The sequence below is a fragment of the Heptranchias perlo genome, chromosome 39, assembly GCF_035084215.1.
Source record: "Heptranchias perlo isolate sHepPer1 chromosome 39, sHepPer1.hap1, whole genome shotgun sequence".
Classification (NCBI taxonomy): domain Eukaryota; kingdom Metazoa; phylum Chordata; class Chondrichthyes; order Hexanchiformes; family Hexanchidae; genus Heptranchias; species Heptranchias perlo.
This window is the reverse complement of record NC_090363.1, coordinates 2,666,855-2,693,169: the sequence shown is the minus strand read 5'-3', so window position 1 is coordinate 2,693,169 and position 26,315 is coordinate 2,666,855. Positions and strand designations below refer to the sequence as shown.

The window sequence follows — 26,315 nt, the reverse complement described above, 5'->3', positions numbered from 1 at the left end:
AAAATAGCTGCAGCTAATAACATTAGAGAACGTGCTGACCAATTCATCTGGAAAAGTCATTAGCGGCGTAAAAGTGATATGCTGTGGGTTCCCCATCGGGAGGGCATCCACCCAAAGCCCAGAGCCACCCAAAGCGGCTAGTCCGACACTGGTATCAGGCAGGGAGAGGGCAGCCTCCGAGCTGCACCCCCACCCGCCCCCCCCCCGGAGCACGGGTGTGTGTCCCAGAGATCAAACAACAAAAGACGCTGTAAAACATGTTCCATCCCTCCTCATAAGTTGCCAACCCTCCAGGATAGTCCTGGAGTCTCCAGGAATGAGTGACCAATCTCCAGGACGCTGCGGCGAGCAAAAAAAAAAACCCAGGAGAACAATCATTGGGGCATTAAAAAGAATGGTGGGTTTGCTTAATTTTCTTCCAAGACTTTTAGTTTATTAGTTGCAAAAAATATTGGCGAAGGGGATTAAAGGGTGTTTGACCAGGAGGCAGGTCATGTGATGAAACCTCCAGGAATGCATCCAACCAGAGTTGGCAACCTTGCAAACCCCCCTCCCCTCCTCCACCCACCCTGTGAAACTCCAGACAATCCCATGCCCCCAGTCTGACATGTCACCACATACCTGCTTTAAAGGCACCCCTTTCGATTTCTGTAAAACAAAAAAAGAGGTGAGACACCGCCATGTGTAGCTTCCCAGGTACCCAATACCTGGTCACCTTCCCACTGTTTACAGGCCAGGGGGAATCCAAGCCCTCCCTCCAAGCCTGGCTGGCTAATCACCAGCAGTGCCCAGAACCCTTGCTGAAGGCCCATCGCTGAAGGTTGACTTTGTTCTGCCCTTGCATCACCGGGCACGTCATCGTGGAATCTCCACCCCGCAGAGACCCAAATTATCTGCCCCCCCCCTCCCCCTCCCCCTCCTTCCCTCCCCCAAGGAGATACGTCACCAAGTGCTCAATGGGCAGCTGATCTTGGCAATGCAACGCTCTCGGATTTAATCAGTCGTCGGCCGTGCCGCCGTTAATCAAATCTCCGAACCCCAGTGATTGGGTAGTGGAACGATTTTGGAGCTTCTCCTCGTGGTTGCCCAGCGACCCCGTCACGTCACGTGGCATCCCATCACCTCGGACACCGTGGACGCCTCTCACCGTCTACTGGTGCATTTATTATCGCTCTACTTCCATCAGGTCTCTTCCTTCACCAAATAAAGACGCTGCCATTTGGTGCCCATCGAGGTCAGGGATCCCAGTGCTCGGGAACACTTTCCACTTCGGGCACCCAAGAGGTGAATATTGGAGATGGTATCGCAAGAACAGCCCGTGATTTAAATTATTTAAAATAGTGGTCACAAAGTTGTGGGCAAGTATGTGCCTGAATTCCTAATCCAAGCTCGCGATGGCTGAGGCTCAGTGTCGGCAGCACAGAGTCAAAGAAGATTCATCTTCATTGCCAGCACTCCCAGGTCCGCTCTAGTATGTTTAGATATAAAGTAAAGCTCCCTCTACACTGTCCCGTCAAACACTCCCAGGGCAGGTACAGGGTTAGATACAGAGTAAAGCTCCCTCTACACTGTCCCATCAAACACTCCCAGGGCAGGTACAGGGTTAGATACAGAGTAAAGCTCCCTCTACACTGTCCCATCAAACACTCCCAGGGCAGGTACAGGGTTAGATACAGAGTAAAGCTCCCTCTACACTGTCCCATCAAACACTCCCAGGGCAGGTACAGGGTTAGATACAGAGTAAAGCTCCCTCTACACTGTCCCATCAAACACTCCCAGGGCAGGTACAGGGTTAGATACAGAGTAAAGCTCCCTCTACACTGTCCCATCAAACACTCCCAGGGCAGGTACAGCACGGGGTTAGATACAGAGTAAAGCTCCCTCTACACTGTCCCGTCAAACACTCCCAGGGCAGGTACAGCACGGGGTTAGATACAGAGTAAAGCTCCCTCTACACTGTCCCATCAAACACTCCCAGGGCAGGTACAGGGTTAGATACAGAGTAAAGCTCCCTCTACACTGTCCCGTCAAACACTCCCAGGGCAGGTACAGCACGGGGTTAGATACAGAGTAAAGCTCCCTCTACACTGTCCCATCAAACACTCCCAGGGCAGGTACAGCACGGGGTTAGATACAGAGTAAAGCTCCCTCTACACTGTCCCGTCAAACACTCCCAGGGCAGGTACAGCACGGGGTTAGATACAGAGTAAAGCTCCCTCTACACTATCCCATCAAACACTCCCAGGGCAGGTACAGGGTTAGATACAGAGTAAAGCTCTCTCTACACTGTACCATCAAACACTCCCAGGGCAGGTACAGGGTTAGATACAGAGTAAAGCTCCCTCTACACTGCCCCATCAAACACTCCCAGGGCAGGTACAACACGGGTTAGATACAGAGTAAAGCTCCCTCTACACTGTCCCATCAAACACTCCCAGGACAGGTACAGGGTTAGATACAGAGTAAAGCTCCCTCTACACTGTCCCATCAAACACTCCCAGGGCAGGTACAGCACGGGGTTAGATACAGAGTAAAGCTCCCTCTACACTGTCCCGTCAAACACTCCCAGGGCAGGTACAGGGTTAGATACAGAGTAAAGCTCTCTCTACACTGTACCATCAAACACTCCCAGGGCAGGTACAGGGTTAGATACAGAGTAAAGCTCCCTCTACACTGCCCCATCAAACACTCCCAGGGCAGGTACAACACGGGTTAGACACAGAGTAAAGCTCCCTCTGCACTGTCCCATCAAACACTCCCAGGGCAGGTACAGCACGGGGTTAGATACAGAGTAAAGCTCCCTCTACACTGTCCCGTCAAACACTCCCAGGGCAGGTACAGGGTTAGATACAAAGTAAAGCTCTCTCTACACTGTCCCATCAAACACTCCCAGGGCAGGTACAGGGTTAGATACAGAGTAAAGCTCTCTCTACACTGTCCCATCAAACACTCCCAAGGCAGGTACAGGGTTAGATACAGAGTAAAGCTCCCTCTACACTGTCCCATCAAACACTCCCAGGGCAGGTACAGCACGGGGTTAGATACAGAGTAAAGCTCTCTCTACACTGCCCCATCAAACACTCCCAGGTTAGGTACAGGGTTAGATACAGAGTAAAGCTCCCTCTACACTGCCCCATCAAACACTCCCAGGTTAGGTATGGATACAGAGTAAAGCTCTTTCTAGACGACCTTATCAAGCACTCCCAGGTCAGGCATTTTCCCATATTCAGTACATCTAGGCAATCCAATAGCCCAGGGAGCAAACACAGAACAATCTGCCCCATTATCTTTAGCACGTCATGAACACACAATTCCTATGAAAAAACCTGTGTCAATCATGAGGTGAAACCCAATCCCAGCATTAGGGGGTTTAAGAGAACAATCTCTCAAATCTCTTACCAAATTCCTTGCGAAGTTTTTCGCGTTCTGGACAGAAAAGGAGATAAAGAGAGAAAATTGTAACAGTGGGACCAAGACAATTTAAAACAATTACATTCATTGTGCAAGAAATTTAACTCAAAAGCTAAAAGTGGTTGCTGTACCAGAGATCTAAAAAAATAACTTAGAAGGAATCTATTTTAAAAGATAGAAAGGATTTTCCTTTTAGTAATTGTTATGCTAGAGGACCTCGTGTGGCATTGCTCATAAGTCAGATGACAGGGTGAGTTACAACGACCACATTACCCTGCGCTATTATAGAATCATAGAAGTTTACAACATGGAAACAGGCCCTTCGGCCCAACATGTCCATGTCGCCCAGTTTATACCACTAAGCTAGTCCCAATTGCCTGCACTTGGCCCATATCCCTCTATACCCATCTTACCCATGTAACTGTCCAAATGCTTTTTAAAAGACAAAATTGTACCCGCCTCTACTACTGCCTCTGACAGCTCGTTCCAGACACTCACCACCCTTTGAGTGAAAAAATTGCCCCTCTGGACCCTTTTGTATCTCTCCCCTCTCACCTTAAATCTATGTCCCCTCGTTATAGACTCCCCTACCTTTGGGAAAAGATTTTGACTATCGACCTTATCTATGCCCCTCATTATTTTATAGACTTCTATAAGATCACCCCGAAACCTCCTACTCTCCAGGGAAAAAAGTCTCAACCTATCCAACCTCTCCCTATAAGTCAAACCATCAAGTCCCGGTAGCATCCTAGTAAATCTTTTCTGCACTCTTTCTAGTTTAATAATATCCTTTCTATAATAGGGTGACCAGAACTGTACACAGTATTCCAAGTGTGGCCTAACTAATGTCTTGTACAACTTCAACAAGACATCCCAACTCCTGTGTGCATAATGTATTATTCTGCTGCTAAGGTGAAGTTGTATCTCTTTAAGGTCAGAAAGTCAGTTCGCAGGTAAGTAAACACTGAGACTCGACAAAGGTTCAGTCTCCCGTGTCAAATATCGACATTCTTTTTAAGTGTGAATCGGTAAGTGTGCCATGACACCTCGCTGCGATAGATAAAATAACTCTGGCCTCTTGTGCGTCTCCTACTCCCTTCGTCCCACCATTGGTGGCCGTGCCTTCAGACGTCTACATAGAATTACACAGAATTCACAGCACAGAAACAGGCCATTCGGCCCAACTAGTCCATGCCGGTGTTTATGCTCCCCACGAGCCCCCTCCCTCCCTACTTCATCTCATCCTATCAGCATATCCTTCTATTCCTTTCTCCCTCACGTGTTTATCAAGCTTCCCCTTAAATGTATCTACACTATTCGCCTCAACCACTCCCTGTGGGAGCGAGTTCCACATTCTCACCACTCTCTGGGTAAAGAAGTTTCTCCTGAATTCTCTATTTGATTTATTAGTGTTTATCTTATATTTATGGCCCCTTAGTTCTGGTCTCCCCCACAGAGCTCTGTCTAGCTCTGTTGTTTTAAATTAAGTTGAGACAGCCTGACTCTCAATTGGAAATGTTACAATACAAACAATCTTGGTATTTCGCCGAACTCTTCAGCTCCTGCTCGCAGCTCACCTAACTTCCCCGTTGCTTTTACTTCCTCTGAAAAAAGACAAACAGACATAGAAAGGTGAAAGAATCTGCCAGTGAGCATCCTCCCTTGTGCTACCCTCCCTCCCACACTGATATAGAAGACCTGAGGCCCACTCCCAGGCCCGAGGCCCACTCCCAGTACTGCTTTTACACCAGGCCCCTCAAGGTGTGCAAGAGTAACCCGAGATAGGCTGATGGATTTGGACAAAAGATGGGAGCTCCAGTCTAAAAGAAGCTTGGGCCTGACGTGCAGTCATTGTGTTGGCCCACAAACTTTTCTACCCCTTGCAGTGTCAGATCTGCACCCGTGGTTATCTCCCCTCTCTGTTTACCCCACATTACCCATAGCTTTCTGCCCTCTCTGCACCCCCCTTTCCCCAGGATTATCTCCCCTCTCTGTACCCCCCTTCCCCAGGATTATCTCCTCTCTCTGTACCCCCTTCCCCAGGATTATCTCCTCTCTCTGTACCACCTTCCCCAGGATTATCTCCTCTCTCTGTACCCCCTTCCCCAGGATTATCTCCTCTCTCTGTACCCCCCTTTCCCCAGGATTATCTCCTCTCTCTGTACCCCCTTCCCCAGGATTATCTCCTCTCTCTGTACCACCTTCCCCAGGATTATCTCCTCTCTCTGTACCCCCTTTCCCCAGGATTATTTCCCCTCACTGTACCCCCTTTCCCCAGGATTATCTCCCCTCTCTGTACCCCCCTTTCCCCAGGATTATCTCCCCTCTCTGTACTCACTTTCCCCAGGATTATTTCCCCTCTCTGTACCCTCTTTCCCCAGGATTATTTCCCCTCTCTGTACCCCCCTTTCCCCAGGATTATCTCCCCTCTCTGGACTCACTTTCCCCAGGATTATTTCCCCTCTCTGTACCCCCCCTTCCCCAAGATTATCCCCCCTCTCTGTACCCCTCCCTTTCACCCACAGCTCCCACTTTCTTACCTATTTCCTTGCGTAGTCTTTTATACTCTGAAACAAAAGAGAAACCCATCAGTTGAATGGGAACAAATTCCATTTGATTGACTCTGGGCCGTTTGCAGGATGTCAAGACACCAGACTCAGGTGCCTCTGAGCTGCTGCTAAATTGACCGGCCATGCAGACAGGCAGTAAGACGCTCGATAAGACTGACCATTGCGGGGACCTCCCCTCACTTACCCTGTTCCACATTCATTCGCTCTTGCTCTGCAAGTAGAAAAAAAAATGTTAGAAATCATGGCCGATGCTAAAGAAAGATTTTGTAATATACAACACCTCACTCAGCACCAGAAAGTCTCCATGTGCCTTACTGTAATAGAAGTACTCCTTCAAGTGTAGTCACTGATGTAATGTACGAAACGCGGCAGCCAATTTGTGCACAGCAAGATCCCAAAGACAGCAATGTGATAATGACCAGATAATCTGTTTTTAGTGATGTTGGGTTGAGGGATAAATATTGGCCCCAGGACACCGGGGAGAACTCCCAGGCTCTTCTTCGAAATAGTGGCCGTGGGATCTTTTACATGCGCCTGAGAGGGCAGACGGGGCCTCGGTTTAATGTCTCATCCAAAAGATGGCACCTCAGACAGTGCAGCGCTCCCTCAGTACCGTCCCTCCGACAGTGCGGCGCTCCCTCAGTACTGACCCTCCGACAGTGCGGCGCTCCCTCAGTACCGACCCTCCGACAGTGCGGCGCTCCCTCAGTACCGTCCCTCCGACAGTGCGACGCTCCCTCAGTACCGACCCTCCGACAGTGCGGCGCTCCCTCAGTACCGACCCTCCGACAGTGCGGCGCTCCCTCAGTTCCGACAGTGCGGCACTCCCTCAGTACCGACCCTCCGACAGTGCGGCGCTCCCTCAGTTCCGACAGTGCGGCACTCCCTCAGTACCGACCCTCCGACAGTGCGGCGCTCCCTCAGTTCCGACAGTGCGGCACTCCCTCAGTACCGACCCTCCGACAGTGCGGCGCTCCCTCAGTACCGACCCTCCGACAGTGCGGCGCTCCCTCAGTTCCGACAGTGCGGCACTCCCTCAGTACCGACCCTCCGACAGTGCGGCGCTCCCTCAGTACCGACCCTCCGACAGTGCGGCGCTCCCTCAGTACCGACCCTCCGACAGTGCGGCGCTCCCTCAGTACCGACCCTCCGACAGTGCGGCGCTCCCTCAGTACCGACCCTCCGACAGTGCGGCGCTCCCCCAGTACCGACCCTCCGACAGTGCGACGCTCCCTCAGTACCGACCCTCCGACAGTGCGGCGCTCCCTCAGTACTGACCCTCCGATTATGTGCTGAAGTCCAGGAGTGGGGCTTGAATGCATAAACTTGTAGCTCATTTAACGACTAACCTCCAATGAAAGAATGAGATATTCACAAGATCCAGGTTCAGTTCACCATTTCTCCCTCAAGAGCCTCATGTTAAGCCGGTCACATTGATTGATGGAGGAACAAGAGGTGCATTTCTGTACAAACTCCTCCCCCTTGTATTCCAGCCCTCCTTGAGATAAAGGCCAACGTTCATTATCCTTTTTGATTATTTTTTCGTCCCTGTCCACTAGTTTTAAGATGGTACTGGGTGTTGACTTCCCAGCATGCAATGCCAGGCGAGATTGACCAGTTTATAATTAATGGGTTAACGCACGTGTTAAAATAGAGAAACCGGGCACAAACACGTTTAGCGTCTGCCCGCTAATATTATATTTCTAGGTGTCGGCCGTGGCGCAGTGGGTAACATTCTTGCCTCTGAGGCAGAAGGTCGTGGGTTCGAGCCCCGCTCCAGTAAACTCGATCCCACAATCCAGGCCAACGCTCCCAGTACAGCACTGAGGGAGTGCTACACTGTCAGAGGTGCCATCTTTCGGATGCAACATTAAACCGAGGCCCCGTCTGCCCTCTCAGGTGGATGTAAAAGATCCCGTGGCCACCGTCTCGAAGAAGAGCAGGGGGAGTTCTCCCTGGTGTCCTGGGCCAATATTTATTGCTCAGCCAACGTCAATAAAAAACAAACAGATTATCTGGTCATTATCACATTGCTGTTTGTGGGATCTTGCTGTGCGCAAATTGGCCGCGTTTCTGACTACACTTCATTGGCTGTAAAGCACTTTGGGACGTCCTGAGGTCGTGAAAGGTGCTATAGAAATGCAAGATCTTATTTTTCTTTCTTTGTGTACAAACTATTCGGACACTCGAGGAGAGCGAGTTAATTCGTTACATGTCATATCTCTTCACCCAGCGACAGTCTGCATGTTCCAAACATTCTTTTCTCAGACTTCATATTGCATTTAAACAACAACAACTTGCATTTATATAGCGCCTTTAATGTAGTAAAACGTCCCAAGATGCTTCACAGGAGCGATTATCAAACAAAATTTGACACCGAGCCACATAAGGGGATTTTAGGACAGGTGACCAAAAGCTTGGTCAAAGAGGTGGGTTTTAAGGAGCGTCTTAAAGGAGGAGAGAGAGGCGGAGAGGTTTAGGGAGGGAATTCCAGAGCTTCGGGCCCAGGCAGCTGAAGGCACGGCCGCCAATGGTGGAGCGATGGGAATCGGAGATGCGCAAGAGGCCAGAATTGGAGGAGAGCAGAGATCTCGGAGGGTTGTAGGGCTGGAGGGGGTTACAGAGATAGGGAGGGGGCGAGGGATTTGAAAACAAAGATGAGAATTTTAAAATCGAGGCGTTCCCGGACCGGGAGCCAATGTGGGTCAGCGAGCACAGGGGGGTGATGGGTGAACGGGACTTGGTGCGAGTTAGGATACGGGCAGCAGAGTTTTGGATGAGCTCAAGTTTATGGAGGGTGGAAGATGGGAGGCCGGCCAGGAGAGCATTGGAATAGTCAAGTTTAGAGGTAACAAAGGCACGGATGAGGGTTTCAGCAGATGAGCTGAGGCGGGGCGGAGACGGGCGATGTTACGGAGGTGGAGTAGGAGGTCTTGGAGATGGAGCGGACATGGGGTCAGAAGCTCATCTCAGGGTCACACAGGACGCCAAGGTTGCGAACGGTCTGGTTCAGCCTCAGACAGTGGGCAGGGAGAGGGATGGAGTCGGTGGCCGAGGGAACAGAGTTTGCGGCGGGGACTGAAGACAACGGCTTCGGTCTTCCCAACATTTGGTTGGGGGAAATCTTTGCTGATCCAGGTCTGGATGTCGGACAAGCAGTGAGACAAATCGGAGAGGCGGGGGTCGAGAGAGGTGGTGGTGAGGTAGAGCTGGGTGTCGTCAGTGGACACGTGGAACCTGACATTGTGTTTACTGGGTTTACAGGTGTGATCATGACTAGATCTCTGTTACCAACGGGGACTCACCCATTTCATCCAGCAGCTTTTTATTTTCTGTAACAGATCAAAAGAAAACCATCAATCAGCAAACGGCCATTCATTCCTCACCTCAACTGGGTATCTTCGACTGGATTTCATCAAAAAACAAAGCACACTCTCCCGCTGGCTCGGTCGGTACTTTATAGAGGAGATTGGGAGAAACTGTTTCCATTAATGGGAGGGTCGGTGACCAGCGGACACAGATTTAAGGTAATTGGCAAAAGAACCGGGGGGAGATGAGGAGAGATGTGTTTTATGCAGCGAGTTATGATGATCTGGAATTCAGGTGGTGGAAGCAGATTAAACAGTAACTTTCAAAAGGGGAATGGGATAAATTGAAGGGGAGAAATGTTACAGGGCCATGGGGAAAGAGCAGGGGAATGGGACTAATTGGATAGCTCTTTCAAAGAGCCAGCACAGCTACGATGGGCCAAATGGCCTCCTTCTGTGCTGTATCATTCGATGATTCTCGCTAGTTGACCTCACCCAGATTGGATTTGGGGGTCTGTAATCGGCCACACACCCCTCTCGAGTTAGGGAGGATTCTCCCCAGGGCTCCTGATACTGGTTGCTTCCCAATGACCCCTGCTGGAAGACCAAGGGTGAGGACAGGCCGTGTATGGGTTGCTTCCCCATTAATAACCTGCCAACATTCACTATCTGGGCTCACATTTCAATAATGGCCATGTAGAGCGAGGGGCAGAGGGCCAGTGGTGACCCTGGATCAGTGCCCCAGCAAAGGGAAACTTCACCTCTCAACGGGGCAGTGCTGTGATCCAGATTCAATTCACTCTATCCTGCTAAACTCTGCGTGTGTGTGTGTCAGAGAGAGAGACAGAGACAGAGAGCGAGCGAGACAGAGAGCGAGCGAGACAGAGAGCGAGCGAGACAGAGAGCGAGCGAGACAGAGAGCGAGCGAGACAGAGAGCGAGCGAGACAGAGAGCGAGCGAGACAGACAGAGAGCGAGACAGACAGAGAGCGAGACAGACAGAGAGCGAGACAGACACATACACACATAGAGACACACAGAGAGAGACAGACACACAGAGACAGACAGACAGACAGAGAGGCAGACAGACAAAGAGAGAGAGGGACAGAGAGAGAGAGGGACAGAGAGAGAGAGAGGGACAGACTGACAGAGAGAGACAGAGAGAGAGAGAGACACACACAAAGAGAGACAGACAGACAGAGGCAGACAGACAGAGAGAGAGACACACACACAAAGAGAGACACAAAGAGAGAGACACACACAGACAGAGAGAGACAGACTGATAGAGAGAGAGACACACACAAAGAGACACAAATAGAAACAGACAGACAGAGAGAGACACACACAAAAAGAGAGACACACAAAGAGAGAGACAGACAGACAGAGACAGACAGACAGACAGAGGGAGACACACACAAAGAGAGACAGACACACAGACAGAGAATGAGATAGATATAGAGAGGGGAGAAAGAAAGAGACAGACAGACAGACAGACGGAGTTGAAAAGCTGAGGTTGACACCTCTCACAATAATTGAGGGGAAAATGTGGAACAAACAGAGCAGTTTCCCACTCTTAGGACGGCTGGTACGAGGTCAGAACAGCACTGAAGAGGGCTCAGGCACCAGGCTTCTCACCACAGGTTTCAAAATGTTCAGTGAGAGAAGAGAGTGAAATCCTTGAATATGGAAAATCTACATATCCATCCAAAGATAAGGGAACATCCGTACAAAACAGGTCTGTGGACTGAAGCTAACGTCTCTCACCTATTAAACCTCCAGCAAACGTTAGATCTGAAAACAAAAATCACAAAAATTCATCAGTACATAAGACACAATTACACAGAAACACTCCTCATTACACTCTCACTATCAGACTATAGTGACCAGACTCCTCATAACACTCTCACTATCAGACTATAGTGACCAGACTCCCCATTACACTCTCACTATCAGACTATAGTGACCAGACTCCCCATTACACTCTCACTATCAGACTATAGTGACCAGACTCCCCATTACACTCTCACTATCAGACTATAGTGACCAGACTCCCCATTACACTCTCACTATCAGACTATAGTGACCAGACTCCCCATTACACTCTCACTATCAGACTATAGTGACCAGACTCCCCATTACACTCTCCCTATCAGACTATAGTGACCAGACTCCCCATTACACTCTCACTATCAGACTATAGTGACCAGACTCCCCATTACACTCTCACTATCAGACTATAGTGACCAGACTCCTCATTACACTCTCCCTATCAGACTATAGTGACCAGACTCCCCATTACACTCTCACTATCAGACTATAGTGACCAGACTCCTCATTACACTCTCCCTATCAGACTATAGTGACCAGACTCCCCATTACACTCTCACTATCAGACTATAGTGACCAGACTCCCCATTACACTCTCACTATCAGACTATAGTGACCAGACTCCCCATTACACTCTCACTATCAGGCTATAGTGACCAGACTCCCCATTACACTCTCACTATCAGACTATAGTGACCAGACTCCCCATTACACTCTCACTATCAGACTATAGTGACCAGACTCCCCATTACACTCTCCCTATCAGACTATAGTGACCAGACTCCCCATTACACTCTCACTATCAGACTATAGTGACCAGACTCCCCATTACACTCTCCCTATCAGACTATAGTGACCAGACTCCCCATTACACTCTCACTATCAGACTATAGTGACCAGACTCCCCATTACACTCTCCCTATCAGACTATAGTGACCAGACTCCCCATTACACAGTTAATAACACTCAATGCAGGCATGTTATGGGCACCCCACTACCATCATTAAATGACATTTACTGTGAAACCGCGAATAAGTTGTATTAAGGTTTGAGATTTTTCCCGCCTGCAGAAGTCTTGCTCACACATAATCTTCTTTTGCAGCTGTTGACGGTACCACAGCGCCAAGCAAAGAGCGGCAACCATCGCAAAGAAAAAGATCCAGAATGCTACGAGCCAGCCCGAGACATGGGGGAAGAAGGTGCCTGGAAAGTACAGAGAACCAGTCAGGCAACTGGGGGTCAGTTCAGCACACTCGCTCTCTCTCCCCCACCCCCCTCCTCTCCACCACCTCCCGCTCTCCTCTCACTCCACATCCCCACTCCTCCTCCCCTCAGGCCTGCTTCCCCCCCCGACTCCACGTCCGCTCCTCCACCTCCCCCACCCCACAATCATCATTAGACATTGCCCTCCGCGGAACATTCTCCCCGCAGCGCACTGCAGTATAGCGGGTGTGGATATACTGCTCAGACTTGTTGTCACTAACCAGGGACAAGCAGTTTATCTTATTGACCACGTGGTCCTATAATAACACTATTAATAATTTGGAATTGGGGAATGAATGTGTAATAATCAGGAGCCTGCCGTAACCACGAGGGGCCTGCCGTAACCACGAGGGGCCTGTCTTAGCGATGAGAAATCTACCATAACTACGAGGGGCCTGCCGTAACCACGGGGGGCCTGCCGTAACCACGGGGGGCCTGTCTTAGCGATGAGAAACCTACCATAACCACGAGGGGCCTGCCGTAATCACGAGGGGCCTGTCTTCATCCCAAGATTTCACATAGCTTTATATTTATCTATAATTATATTAAAAAAGTATTTTCCCCCAAATCGTTAAGCATTTTAAAAAGACATTGTTTTTTCTGTCCCGACAGACCTGCTATCTGGATGTGTGCCTGCTGGCTCTCCTTCAGGAGGTCATTGTTGACGAGGCAGGTGTACTTGTTGGTGGAGTCACTGAAGATGTCGATTTTGCTCTGGACCGTATACAGCCCCTCGGTATTGGGGTGGTACGTTGTTTGTGGCTGGGCGGTCATGTTCTTTCCACTCCCGTAAATCCACTGGACGGGCGGCTGTGGGAACCAGCCCTCTGATTTGCAGGCCAGTGTGATACCACTCCCTTTATAGGCCACCATCTCAATCAGAGGTTGGCGCCCTGTACCTGGGAACAATAGGAGCATACGGCCAAATGAACATAGGTAACGACAGGACCAAAGAAACAATGGGAACAGGAGGAGGCCAATCAGCCCCTCGAGGCCTGCTCCGCCATTCAACTAGATCGCAGCTGATCTGTACCTCAGCTACTTCGAATTGCTTGGCTCCTCCCCTTGTGGAGGGACCAGATTATCATGGTCAGCAAGGCGGGGGGGGGAAGAGGGAGACCCCACTGGGGGCGAGGTCCAGCCAGAAATGACTGACATTTGTTCTTTAAAAATATCTCTTTCCTGTTAAACCATTCAGTTGCGATTTGTTGATGTTTTTATGATACTTGAACCAGTCAAGGGGACGTTACTCTTTCCAGTGCGTGTGGAGAGCTTTATCAAAGAGCCAGCACAAGCACGATGGGCCGAATGGCCTCCTTCTGTGCTGCATCGTTCTATGATTCCATGACACACAACTTACATATAGGCACACGCAACATATATAAAGTCTCTGAGAAGAAACCTTCGCAGGAAAACAGACTGAATGGCAGAATCTGAACCCCCAAAATCACATTTAAGAAATCCCGTGTTAACAAGAACGGAGTTTGGTTTATCGGGGTACGTCTCCGCCGTGGGACGCTCGCCAGTGCCCCCCAGTTTGTAGAATATCGCCCTGCCCGCGCGGAGCGGGCGGTCTCGGAGTGCGCTCCCGGAGGGCGGGGTTCTGTTCAGTTGCCGTGAATCAGCGGATCCCCGCCCCCCCCCCCCCCCACCCCTGGCCCCCCGCCCCGGCCCCCCCACCCACATAAAGCGGAGGGACTGGTGCTACACAATCTCCAAACCGCCCAGAGAAACTACACGTGGTTTAAAAACAAAACGAAAAGAGTGGGAATTCGACCTGTCCAGTCGCTGGGGAATAAATTAATCACCGTGGATAATAGGTGAACTCACCGATACTGAGAGAGTTAAAACCCCATTGGCGGGGGTGGGCGGGAGTTACTAGAACAACAACTACCCGCATTTATATAGCGCCTTTAACGTAGCGAAACGTCCCCAAGGCGCTTCACGCGAGCGTAAATCAGACAGAATTTGACCCCGAGCCACATGAGGAGATATTAGGACAGGCGACCAAAAGCTTGGTCACAGAGGTAGGTTTTAAGGAGGGTTTTAATCCTGTAGAACTGATCCCGAGGCCCGAGGGGCAGGGAAATTCTCCCGGTGTCCTGGCCCAACATTTACCCCTCGATCAAGAAGGACCACAAACAACACGTTTTTTTAAAACTGCCACCGACCTGTCACGTCCAAGGTTATCTTAGCTTCGTTATGCTTGGCCGTGGACGCCACAAAGCATTTGTATTGCCCCTTGTCGGAGACCTGCACCCGTTTGAGCCTGAGGGAGAGGTTTCCATGCACCATCTGATCCAGGAACATCTCGGTCCTCCCTTTGTAGGCCGAGGCCTGCAGTGTCAGGTCGTCGGCTCCGTCCTTGTACAGGTGGACCGGCGAGGTGTAGGTCAGAGCCACGTTCAGCCAGCGAACCTCCATGTTCTCCGGGGCCCTGGCCGGCACCAGCTGGCAGTCCAGGATCACATCTTCCCCGACAACGGCCACCACGGGGTGAGGGGGTGCCGTCACCACAAACTGAGCCAATGTCTCTATAGCAACCGGGAGATAAGAGGAACAGGTCAATGGGTCATCGTTCCAGCGGCATTTCCAATTTTAATAAAAGAAAGAGAGAGAGAAGGAAAAAGACAGAGAGAAGGAAAAAGAGAGAGAGAGAGAGAGAGAAGGAGAAGGAGAAAGAGAGAGCGAGAGTGAGAGAGAAGGAGAAGGAGAAAGAGAGAGAGAGAGAGAAGGAGAAAGAGAGAGAGAAGGAGAAAGAGAGAGAGAAGGAGAAAGAGAGAGAGAGGAGAAAGAGAGAAGGAGAACGAGAGAGAAGGAGAAAGAGAGAGAGAGCGAGAGAAGGAGAAAGAGAGAGAGAGCGAGAGAAGGAGAAAGAGAGAGAGAGGAGAAAGAGGGAGAGAGAGAGAAGGAGAAAGAGAGAGAGAGAGGAGAAAGAGAGAGAGGAGAAAGATAGAGAGAGGAGAGAGAGAGAGAGGAGAAAGAGAGAGAGAGGAGAAAGAGAGAGAGAGGTGAAAGAGAGAGAGAGAAGGAGGGAGAGAGAAAGAAGGAGGGAGAGAGAAAGAGCGAGAAAATCAGATCAATCGTTCATCGCTTGTGTTATTACAGCAGCATTTCCAATTTTAACAAAAGAAAAAGAGAGAGGTCAGAAGGAGAGAAAGGAGAACAAGAGCGAGAGCGGGAGAGGGAGAGGGCGCGGGAGAGGGAGAGGGCGCGGGAGAGGGAGAGGGCGCGCGAGCGGGAGAGGGAGAGGGCGCGCGAGAGGGAGAGGGCGCGCGAGCGGGAGGGAGAGGGAGCGGGAGCGAGAGGGAGAGGGAGCGGGAGCCGGAGGGAGCGGGAGCGGGAGGGAGAGGGAGCGGGAGGGAGAGGGAGCGGGAGGGAGAGGGAGCGGGAGGGAGAGGGAGCGGGAGGGAGAGGGAGAGGGAGCGAGAGGGAGCGGGAGGGAGAGGGAGAGGGAGAGAGAGGGAGGGGGAGAGAGAGGGAGAGGGAGGGAGAGGGAGAGGGAGAGGGAGAGGGAGAGAGGGAGAGCGAGAGGGAGGGAGAGCGAGAGGGAGGGAGAGTGAGAGGGAGAGGGAGAGAGCGAGAGAGTGAGAAAGAGAGAGAGAGTGAGAAAGAGAACGAGAAAGAAAGTAAGAGAGAAAATGAGATCAATCGTTCATCGCTCATGTTATTACAGCAGCATTTCCAATTTTAACTGAGAAAGAGAAAGGGAAAGAGAGAAAATAGAGAAAAAAGGAAAGAAAGTCCTGCATTTGTGTAGCCCCTTTCATGACCTCGGGACGTCCCAAAGTGCTTCACAGCCAATGAAGTACTTTTTGAAGTGTAGTCACTGTTGTAATGTAGGAAACACAGCAGCCAATTTGCGCACAGCAAGATCCCACAAACAGCAATGAGATAATAACCAGATAATCTGTTTGTGATGTTGGTTGATGGATAAATATTGGTCCCAGGACACCGGGGAGAACTCCCCCCTGCTCTTCTTGGAAATAGTGGCCATGGGATCTTTTACGTCCGCCTAAGAGGTCAGACGGGGCCTCGGTTTAACGTCTCATCTGAAAGATGGCACCTCCGACAATTTACGTTGAGGTGAAAGGCCAAGGCCCCACAGAACCACTGTTGATTACAGCACAGAGGGGAGGCCATTCAGCCCATTGTGTCTGTGCTGGCTCTTTGCTAAACTAATCCCACTGCCCCGCTTTCTCCCGAAAGCCCTGTGTCTTCCTCTGCTTCAAATGTTTATCCAATTTTCCCTTAAAAAAGATGCAAGGAGGGATCAGATGGGGGAAATGCGGGGCAGACTGAGATGGGTTTGGAGTGCATGTGCGCAATTGAACAAAGCCGGGTAAATAAGGTTGGTGAGCTGCAGGCTCAAACAGACACATGGGACTATAATATAATGGCAATAATGGAGACCTGGCTCAAACAAGGGGAGGATTGGGTATTTAATAATCCTGGCTCATGATATTCAGGAAAGATAGGGAAGGAAAAAAAGGAGCGGGTGGCAGTATTGATCAAAAGATACTGTTACAGCACTGGAAAGGGATGACGTAGTTAAGGAGTGAAAGACAGAATCTATTTGGTTAGAATTAAGGAACAACAAAGGAGCTATTACACTACTGGGTGTACATTACAGGCCACCAAATAGTGGGAAGAGGACAGAGGAGCAAATTTGCAGGCAAATTACAGAGAGGTGCAAGTGATGAAATGTGTTCAAGAGAACTTTCTTGATCAGTGTGTTTCCAGCCCAACCAGGAAGGAAGCAGTGCTGGATCCAGTTTTGGGGAATGAAGTGGGGCATGATTCAGTGGGGGAGCATTTGGGGAACAGTGATCACAATATCATTCGGTTTAGAGTTGTTATGGAAAAGGACAAGGAAAAAAATCAAATATGAAAATAGACAACTGGAGGAGGGCTAATTTCAGTGAGTTGAAAAGGGATCTTGCCCAGGTGGATTGGGATCAAAAATTGGCAGGTAAAACAGTAAATGAGCAATGGGAGGTCCTTCAAGGAGGAGATGGTTCAGGTACAGAGTAGACACACCCCTATGAGGGGGAAAGGAAGGGCATTCAAAGCTAGAGCTCCCTGGATAACTAAAGATATAGAGATTAAAATGAAACCGATACAGCAGGCTTATGATAAATGTAAGGTTCATAATTCATTAGTGAACCAGGCTGAATACAGAAAGTACAGAGGAGATTTTAAAAAGGGAATAAGAGGGGCAAAGAGAGAGTATGAGAATAGATTAGCGGCTAACATAAAAGGGAATCTCAAAGTCCTTTATAAACATATAAATAGTAAAAGTGTAGTCACAGGAAGCGTGGGGCCGATTAGGGTCAAAAAAGGAGACCTTCTTGTGGAGGCGGAGGACATGGCTGAGGCACTAAATGAATAAATCGCATCTTTCTTCACTAGAGAGGATGCTGCCAGTGTAGCGGGTAAAGGAGGAGGCAGTGGAGAAATTGGATAGGATAAAAATAGATAAAGAGGAGGTTCTTAAAAGATTGGCAGCACTCAAAGTAGGAAAATCACCCGGTCCGGATGGGACGCATCCCAGGTTACTGAGGGAAGTAAGGGTGGAAATTGCGGAGGCTCTGGCCACAATCTTCCAATCCTCCTTAGATACGGGGACGGTGCCGGAGGACTGGAGGATTGTAAATGTTACACCCCCGTTCAAAAAAGGGGAGAGGGATAAACCCGACAATTACAGGCCAGTCAGCCTAACGTCGGTGGTGGGGAAACTTTTACTGACAGTATAATCCAGGACTAAATTAATTGGCACTTGGAAAAGTACAGGCTAATAAATGAAGGTCAGCACCGATTTGTTAAAGGAAAACTGTGTTTGACTAACTTGATTGAGTTCTTTGACGAGGTAACGAGAGGGTTGATGAGGGCAGTGCGGTTGATGTGTCCATCGACTTTCAAAAGGCATTTGATAAAGTGCCACATAATAGGCATGTTAGAAAAATGCTATGGATTAAAGGGACAGAGGCAGCGTGGGTATAAAATTAGCTCAGGGACAGAAAGCAGAGAGTAGTGGTGAACAGTTGTTTTTCAGACTGGAGGGAAGTTTACAGTGGTGTCCCCCAGGGGTCAGTATTAGGACCACTGCTCTTTTTGATATATATTAATGACCTGGACTTGGGTAGACAGGGTATAATTTAAAAGTCTGCAGATGACACAGTTTTGTGTCATCTGCAAACTTTGAGGAGGATAGTAACAGACTTCAGGAGGACATTGACAGACTGGTGAATGGGCAGACACATGGCAGATGAAATTTAACACAGAAAAGTGTGAAGTGATACATTTTGGTAGGAAGAATGAGGAGAGGCAATATAAACTAAATGGTACAATTTTACAGAGGGCGCAGGAACAGAGAGACCTGGGGGTTTATGTACACAAATCTTTGAAGGTGGCAGGATATGTTGAGAAGACTGTTTAAAAAAGGCATACAGGATCCTGGGCTTTATTAATAGAGGCAGAGAGTACAGAAGCAAGGAAGTTATGCTAAACTTTTATAAAACACTGATTAGGCCTCAGCTGGAGTATTGTGTCCAATTCTGGGCACCACACTTTAGGAAGGATGTCAAGGCCTTGGAGAGGGTGCAGCAGAGATTTACTAGAATGGTACCAGGGATGAGGGACTTCAGTTATGTGGAGAGACTGGAGAAGCTGGGATTGTTCTCCTTAGAGCAGAGAAGGTTAAGGGGAGATTTGATCGAGGTGTTCAAAATCATGAACGGTTTTGACAGTAAATAAGGAGAAACTGTTTCCACTGGCAGAAGGGTCGGGAACCAGAGGACACAGATTTAAGGTGATTGGCAAAAGAACCAGAGGGGAGATGAGGAGAAATCTCTTAACACAGTGAGTTGTTCTGATCTGGAATGCGCTGCGTGAAAGGGCGGTGGAAGCAGATTCAATAATAACTTTCACAAGGGAATTGGATAAACACTTGAAGGGGACAAATTTTCAGGGCTGTGGGGAAAGAGCGGGGGAGTGGGACTAATTGGATCGCTCTTTCAAAGAGCCCCTCTGGTTCTTTTGCCAATTACCTTAAATCTGTGTCCTCTGGTTACCGACCCTTCTGCCACTGGAAACAGTTTCTCCTTATTTACTCTATCAGAACCCTTCATGATTTTGAACACCTCGATCAAATCTCCCCTTAACTTTCTCTGCTCTAAGGAGAACAATCCCAGCTTCTCCAGTCTCTCCATGTAACTGAAGTCCCTCCTCCCTGGTCCATTCTAGCAAATCTCCTCTGCATCCTGTCCCCAATAAACAGCAATGACCCGCTGAGTGTTTACAGCATTTTCTGGTTTTATTTTCAGATTTCCAGCATCCACAGCATTTGGTTGAGGGATAAATATTGACCAGGAAACCAGGGAGAACTCCTGTGCTCTTCCTCAAAATAGTGCAATGGGATCTTTTACGTCCATCTGAGAGGGCAGATGGGGCCTCGATTTAACATCTCATCCGAAATACAGCACCTCCAACAATGCAGCACTCCCTCAGTACTGACCCTCCAACAATGCAGCACTCCCTCAGTACTGACCCTCCAACAATGCAGCACTCCCTCAGTACTGACCCTCCGACTGTGCAGCGCTCCCTCAGTATTGACCCTCCGACAGTGCAGCACTCCCTCAGTACTGACCCTCCGACATTGCAGCGCTCCCTCAGTACTGACCCTCCGACTGTGCAGCGCTCCCTCAGTACTGACCCTCCGACAGTGCAGCGCTCCCTCAGTACTGACCATCCAACAGTGCAGCGCTCCCTCAGTACTGACCCTCCGACAGTGCAGTGCTCCCTCAGTATTGACCCTCCGACAGTGTAGCGCTCCCTCAGTACTGACCCTCCGACAGTGCAGCGCTCCCTCAGTACTGACCCTCCGACAGTGCAGCGCTCCCTCAGTACTGACCCTCCGACAGTGCAGCTCTCCCTCAGTACTGACCCTCCGACAGTGCGGCGCTCCCTCAGTACTGACCCTCCGACAGTGCAGCGCTCCCTCAGTACTGACCCTCCGACAGTGCAGCGCTCCCTCAGTACTGACCCTCCGACAGTGCGGCGCTCCCTCAGTACTGACCCTCCGACAGTGCAGCGCTCCCTCAGTACTGACCCTCCGACAGTGCGGCGCTCCCTCAGTACTGCACTGGAAATGTCTGCCTTGATTACAGGCTCCAGTCACAGAGTGGGGCTTAGACCTTCTGATTCAGAGTCAAGAGTAGTGCTACCTACTGATTCAATCAGACAATATAAGAAATGACAAACAGGTTATTATTATTCATGAAATATATAAAATCGTTTTTTCTTACCCTGAGAGATCCAAAGAAGAATCTGGAGCTGGAGAAACGTAAGGGAGACCAGGGCATCCATCATCAGAGGGCCAGGGACAGTGAGATGTAACACCCTGAAATATAACCACATACTTTACATCTATCCGACATAGAATCATAGAAAGGTTACAGCACAGAAGGAGGCCATTCGGCCCATCGAGTCCATGTCGGCTCTCTGCAAGAGCCATCCAGCTAGTCCCACTCCCTTTCCCTGTAGCCCTGCAAATTTTTTCCTTTCAAGTACTTATCCAGTTCCCTTTTGAAGGCCATGATTGAATCTGCCTCCACCACCCCCTCGGGCAGCGCATTCCAGATCCTAACCACTCGCTGTGTAAAAAAGTTTTTCCTGATGTCGCCTTTGGTTCTTTTGCCAATCACCTTAAATCTGTGTCCTCTGGTTCTCGACCCTTCTGCCAATGGGAACGGTTTCTCTTTATTTACTTTATCCAAACCCTTCATGATTTTGAATACCTCTATCAAATCTCCTCTCAACCTTCTCTGTTCCAAGGAGAACAAATCCAGCTTCTCCAGTCTATCCACGTAACTAAAGTCCCTCATCCCTGGAATCATTCTAGTAAATCTCCTCTGCACCCTCTCTAAGGTTTTCACATCTTTCCTAAAGTGCAGTGCCCAGAATTGGACACAATACTCCGGCTGTGGGTAAACCAGTGTTTTATAAAGGTTCATCATAACCTCCTTTCTTTTGTACTCTGTGCCTCTATTTATAAAGCCCAGGATCCCGCATGCTTTTTTAATCGCCTTCTCAACCTGTGTACATAAACCCCCAGATCTCTCTGTTCCTTTAGAACTGTATCCTTTAGTTTATATTGACATCCAGGGAGAGTGAAATGTAACATCCTGAAATATAATCAGATACTTTACATCAATGAGACGTACTGACAGGAACAGTCAGGGGGGAGATCCAGACTAGTGGAGGAGGGGACTCCTGGTGTGTAAACCGTGGGGAGTGTGAGCCCAGATTCCTGGTGTGTAAACAGTGGGGAGTGTGAGCCCAGATTGCTGGTGTGTAAACAGTGGGGAGTGTGAGCCCAGATTGCTGGTGTGTAAACCGTGGGGAGTGTGAGCCCAGATTGCTGGTGTGTAAACAGTGGGGAGTGTGAGCCCAGATTGCTGGTGTGTAAACCGTGGGGAGTGTGAGCCCAGATTCCTGGTGTGTAAACCGTGGGGAGTGTGAGCCCAGACTGCTGGTGTGTAAACCGTGGGGAGTGTGAGCCCAGATTCCTGGTGTGTAAACAGTGGGGAGTGTGAGCCCAGATTGCTGGTGTGTAAACCGTGGGGAGTGTGAGCCCAGATTCCTGGTGTGTAAACAGTGGGGAGTGTGAGCCCAGATTGCTGGTGTGTAAACCGTGGGGAGTGTGAGCCCAGATTGCTGGTGTGTAAACAGTGGGGAGTGTGAGCCCAGATTCCTGGTGTGTAAACAGTGGGGAGTGTGAGCCCAGATTCCTGGTGTGTAAACCGTGGGGAGTGTGAGCCCAGATTCCTGGTGTGTAAACAGTGGGGAGTGTGAGCCCAGATTGCTGGTGTGTAAACCGTGGGGAGTGTGAGCCCAGATTCCCGGTGTGTAAACCGTGGGGAGTGTGAGCCCAGATTCCCGGTGTGAGCCCAGATTCCCGGTGAGAGCCCAGATTCCTGGTGTGAGCCCAGATTCCCGGTGAGAGCCCAGATTCCCGGTGTGAGCCCAGATTCCCGGTGAGAGCCCAGATTCCTGGTGTGAGCCCAGATTCCCGGTGTGAGCCCAGATTCCCGGTGTGAGCCCAGATTCCTGGTGTGTAAACAGTGGGGAGTGTGAGCCCAGATTGCTGGTGTGTAAACAGTGGGGAGTGTGAGCCCAGATTCCTGGTGTGTAAACAGTGGGGAGTGTGAGCCCAGATTCCTGGTGTGTAAACAGTGGGGAGTGTGAGCCCAGATTCCCAGTGTGAGCCCAGATTCCCGGTGTGAGCCCAGATTCCCGGTGTGAGCCCAGATTCCCAGTGAGAGCCCAGATTCCCGGTGTGAGCCCAGATTCCCGGTGTGAGCCCAGATTCCCGGTGTGAGCCCAGATTCCTGGTGTGTAAACAGTGGGGAGTGTGAGCCCAGATTCCTGGTGTGTAAACAGTGGGGAGTGTGAGCCCAGATTCCCAGTGTGAGCCCAGATTCCCGGTGAGAGCCCAGATTCCCGGTGTGAGCCCAGATTCCCGGTGAGAGCCCAGATTCCCGGTGTGAGCCCAGATTCCCAGTGTGAGCCCAGATTCCCGGTGAGAGCCCAGATTCCCGGTGAGAGCCCAGATTCCCGGTGTTTGCTCCCTCTGAGTGAAATTCCTTGCCAGGAGGAAGGAGAAGCCAGGATTTTCCTGACCCCCACCTCCTCTGCTCCCTCCCCAGGGCCGCCTGTCGCTGCTCGAATCTCCCAGCACCAATTCCCGGCTCTCACTGGACCATTGCTCCCAGGGGAGGGAGGGGGTCCCGGGGGGTCCCGGGGGGTCCCGCTCCTCCCTCCATGTGTGAACAGGGGAAGTGCCCGGGAAAATAGGGATTCCCCACTCCCGATCCTGCTCCAGGTACTGACCCGGGACCCGGGACCCGCTTTAAACACGGGCTCCGGGCCCGGTTATTGGACTTTAGCGCCGGTCCAACCGCCCATCCGGGGCCGGGCCTATTTCCCCCTTGATTTTGAGGCTGAATCCACCCCATTGACCTGAACCGCGCCCGTCCCAGACTGGGGGGGGGGTCTCAGTGAACCGAACCGGACCCTCCGCCCGCTCAATCACCCGGAAAACTCACCGATTATCAGCGGAATATTCAGGATCCCAATCAGGAAACGGCCCGGAGGAGGAGGAGGGAGAGGAGGAGGGACGGAGGGAGAGGGCGGAGGGACGGAGGGAGAGGGAGGGCGGAGACTTTCAGTTTCACATCCTTCACACTGAGCTCAGAATAACCGTGTGATCAGGGCGGAGATCCGCTTCCTGCAATCACCAGAAACCTCCCTCACCCTCTTTACTTTACCCACCCCCTTCCCCCCACACTCCATTCCCCCCTCAGTACTGACCCTCCGACACTGCAGCGCTCCCTTAGTACTGACCCTCCGACAGTGCAGCGCTCCCTCAGTACTGACCCTCCGACAGTGCGGCGCTCCCTCAGTACTGACCCTCCGACAGTGCGGCGCTCCCTCGGTACTGACCCTCCGACAGTGCGGCTCTCCCTCAATACTGACCCTCCGACAGTGCAGCGCTCCCTCAGTACTGACCCTCCGACAGTGCAGCGCTCCCTCGGTACTGACCCTCCGACAGTGCGGCGCTCCCTCGGTACTGACCCTCCGACAGTGCGGCGCTCCCTCGGTACTGACCCTCCGACAGTGCAGCGCTCCCTCAGTACTGACCCTCCGACAGTGCAGCGCTCCCTCGGTACTGACCCTCCGACAGTGCAGCGCTCCCTCGGTACTGACCCTCCGACAGTGCAGCGCTCCCTCAGTACTGACCCTCCGACATAATTAAAAACAGATTATCTACTCATTATCTCATTGCTGTTTGTGGGATCTTGCTGTGCACCAATTAGCTGCCGCGTTTCCTGTATTACAACAGAGACTACACTTCAAAAGTACTTCATTGGCAGTAAAGCACTTTGGGACATCCTGAGGTGGTGAAAGGCACTATATAAATGAAAGCTCTTTTTTTCTTTTACAGGTAATATTCGGGGTAAACACTGTGAGCCTCTGCTGCCGGTGAGGACCCCCCCAGTAGATGGGAATGTGGGTCGGAGAATGAGAGCACAGAATGATCCCACACAGCAAGTGTCAGAGGCTATCCGACAATGCAGGCATCATCGGAGCTGAGCCCAATTTTGTTCCCACACGTGGACACACTCCCAATGGCAGGGGTGGGGGGGTTCATTGGTGATTAGAACAATAGACTGATGGGGGTGATTTTAACCCCCGAGAACAGGTGGGTTGGGAGCGGGTGGGAGTTGAAAATAGTTGTTTTTTTGGGTCGCAACCACAAAATTTTGGGACTTTCCATTCCCGGTGGGAAGCCTGGGCTTTTCTGCACCGATGTTAAACCCGGAAATAAATCCGGGTTGCGGTCACGACCCAAAAAATAACTATTTTCAACTCCCACCCACCCGTTCTTGGGGGTTAAAATCACCCCCATGGTGTCAAAACACGCCACACCCCCATCACTTGTGTGGGATACCATTAAGTCATAAGGGTTGCCAACTCTGGTTGGATGTATTCCTGGAGGTTTCGCTCACATGACCGCCTGCCTCTAACCCCAGTCAAACAGCCTTCCCCCACCCCCCAAAAACCATCTCCAATATTGTTACAACAAACAAAAGTGTTTGAAGAAAATGTAGAAAAAAAAGTTTTCGTAATGATTTTATCTCCTTGGGTTGTTCACAGCAGTGAATCTTCAATCCCTGGAGACTCCAGGCCAATCCTGGAGGGTTGGCAACCCCCTGACGAGACAGAAATAGAGTGAGGCTCATGGTTGGCCCCAAAGATTGGTTCACCAAACTGTTTTTCCATGACAGGGGTGCAGTTTTCACAAAGTCGCTGAAGTTAAGCTCCGTGCGAAATGCTTCCCATCGGAGTTCATCGGACGTGGATTCCCCACTGGCCTCAGGACCCCTTGGGCCGTCCTGCCTGGTATCCATGTAGGGGGTTGCCAACCCTCCAGGATTGGCCTGGAGTCTCCAGGAATTGAAGATTAATCTCCAGGACACTCCTGCGAGCAAAAAAAAACCCGGGGGGAGAAAAAAAAAATCACAGGGGCTTTAAACAAAATGGTTTGTGATTTTTAAAATTTTCTTTGCACGTTTATTAATTATAAAAAATATTGGAGATGGAGGAAAAAGTGCCGTTTGACTGACAGTCAGGAATCGTTCGATCGAGTAGTCTTTTCGCTTTCTGATTGGCCGACCAATGGTGGGGGTGGGCTCCGCGAGGGTGGATGTGTCAGGGGACCAATGGCCGAATTTGTTGGGGGGGGGGGTTGGGGTTGGTAAGGATTGACATGTTGGGCAGCCAATGGCGGGGGTTTTGGGGGGCAGGGCACTGCGAGGATGGACGTGTTGGGCAGCCAATGGCGGGGGTTTTGGGGGGCAGGGCACCGCGAGGATGGACGTGTTGGGCAGCCAATGGTGGGGGTTTTGGGGGGGCAGGGCACCGCGAGGGTGGACGTGTTGGGCAGCCAATGGCGGGGGTTTTGGGGGGCAGGGCACCGCGAGGGTGGACGTGTTGGGCAGCCAATGGCGGGGGTTTTGGGGGGGGGTAGGGCACCGCGAGGATTGACGTGTTGGGCAGCCAATGGTGGGGGTTTTGGGGGGGCAGGGCACCGCGAGGATGGACATGTTGGGCAGCCAATGGCGGGGGTTTTGGGGGGCAGGGCACCGCGAGGGTGGACGTGTTGGGCAGCCAATGGTGGGGGTTTTGGGGGGGGGGGTAGGGCACCGCGAGGATTGACGTGTTGGGCAGCCAATGGTGGGGGTTTTGGGGGGCAGGGCACTGCGAGGATGGACGTGTTGGGCAGCCAATGGTGGGGGTTTTGGGGGGGGCAGGGCACTGCGAGGATGGACGTGTTGGGCAGCCAATGGTGGGGGTTTTGGGGGGGGGGGGTA

General features: G+C 50.9%; 1 protein-coding gene across 1 annotated transcript in view; it reads right to left on the bottom strand.

Annotated features, from left to right (window-relative positions):
• Positions 1-26,315, bottom strand: part of LOC137304967 (uncharacterized) — a 79,507-nt gene that overhangs the window by 9,386 nt on the left and 43,806 nt on the right. The window contains exons 23-35 of the mRNA XM_067973743.1: positions 25,209-25,423; positions 23,487-23,602; positions 20,685-20,779; positions 14,550-14,912; positions 12,993-13,277; positions 12,199-12,318; positions 11,053-11,079; positions 9,287-9,313; positions 6,166-6,192; positions 5,952-5,978; positions 4,989-5,015; positions 3,400-3,426; positions 622-648 (exon numbers count right to left, since the gene is read on the bottom strand). Coding sequence (XP_067829844.1) covers positions 622-648; positions 3,400-3,426; positions 4,989-5,015; positions 5,952-5,978; positions 6,166-6,192; positions 9,287-9,313; positions 11,053-11,079; positions 12,199-12,318; positions 12,993-13,277; positions 14,550-14,912; positions 20,685-20,779; positions 23,487-23,602; positions 25,209-25,423 — 1,383 coding nt within the window. The remainder of the gene's footprint in view (positions 1-621; positions 649-3,399; positions 3,427-4,988; positions 5,016-5,951; positions 5,979-6,165; positions 6,193-9,286; positions 9,314-11,052; positions 11,080-12,198; positions 12,319-12,992; positions 13,278-14,549; positions 14,913-20,684; positions 20,780-23,486; positions 23,603-25,208; positions 25,424-26,315) is intronic.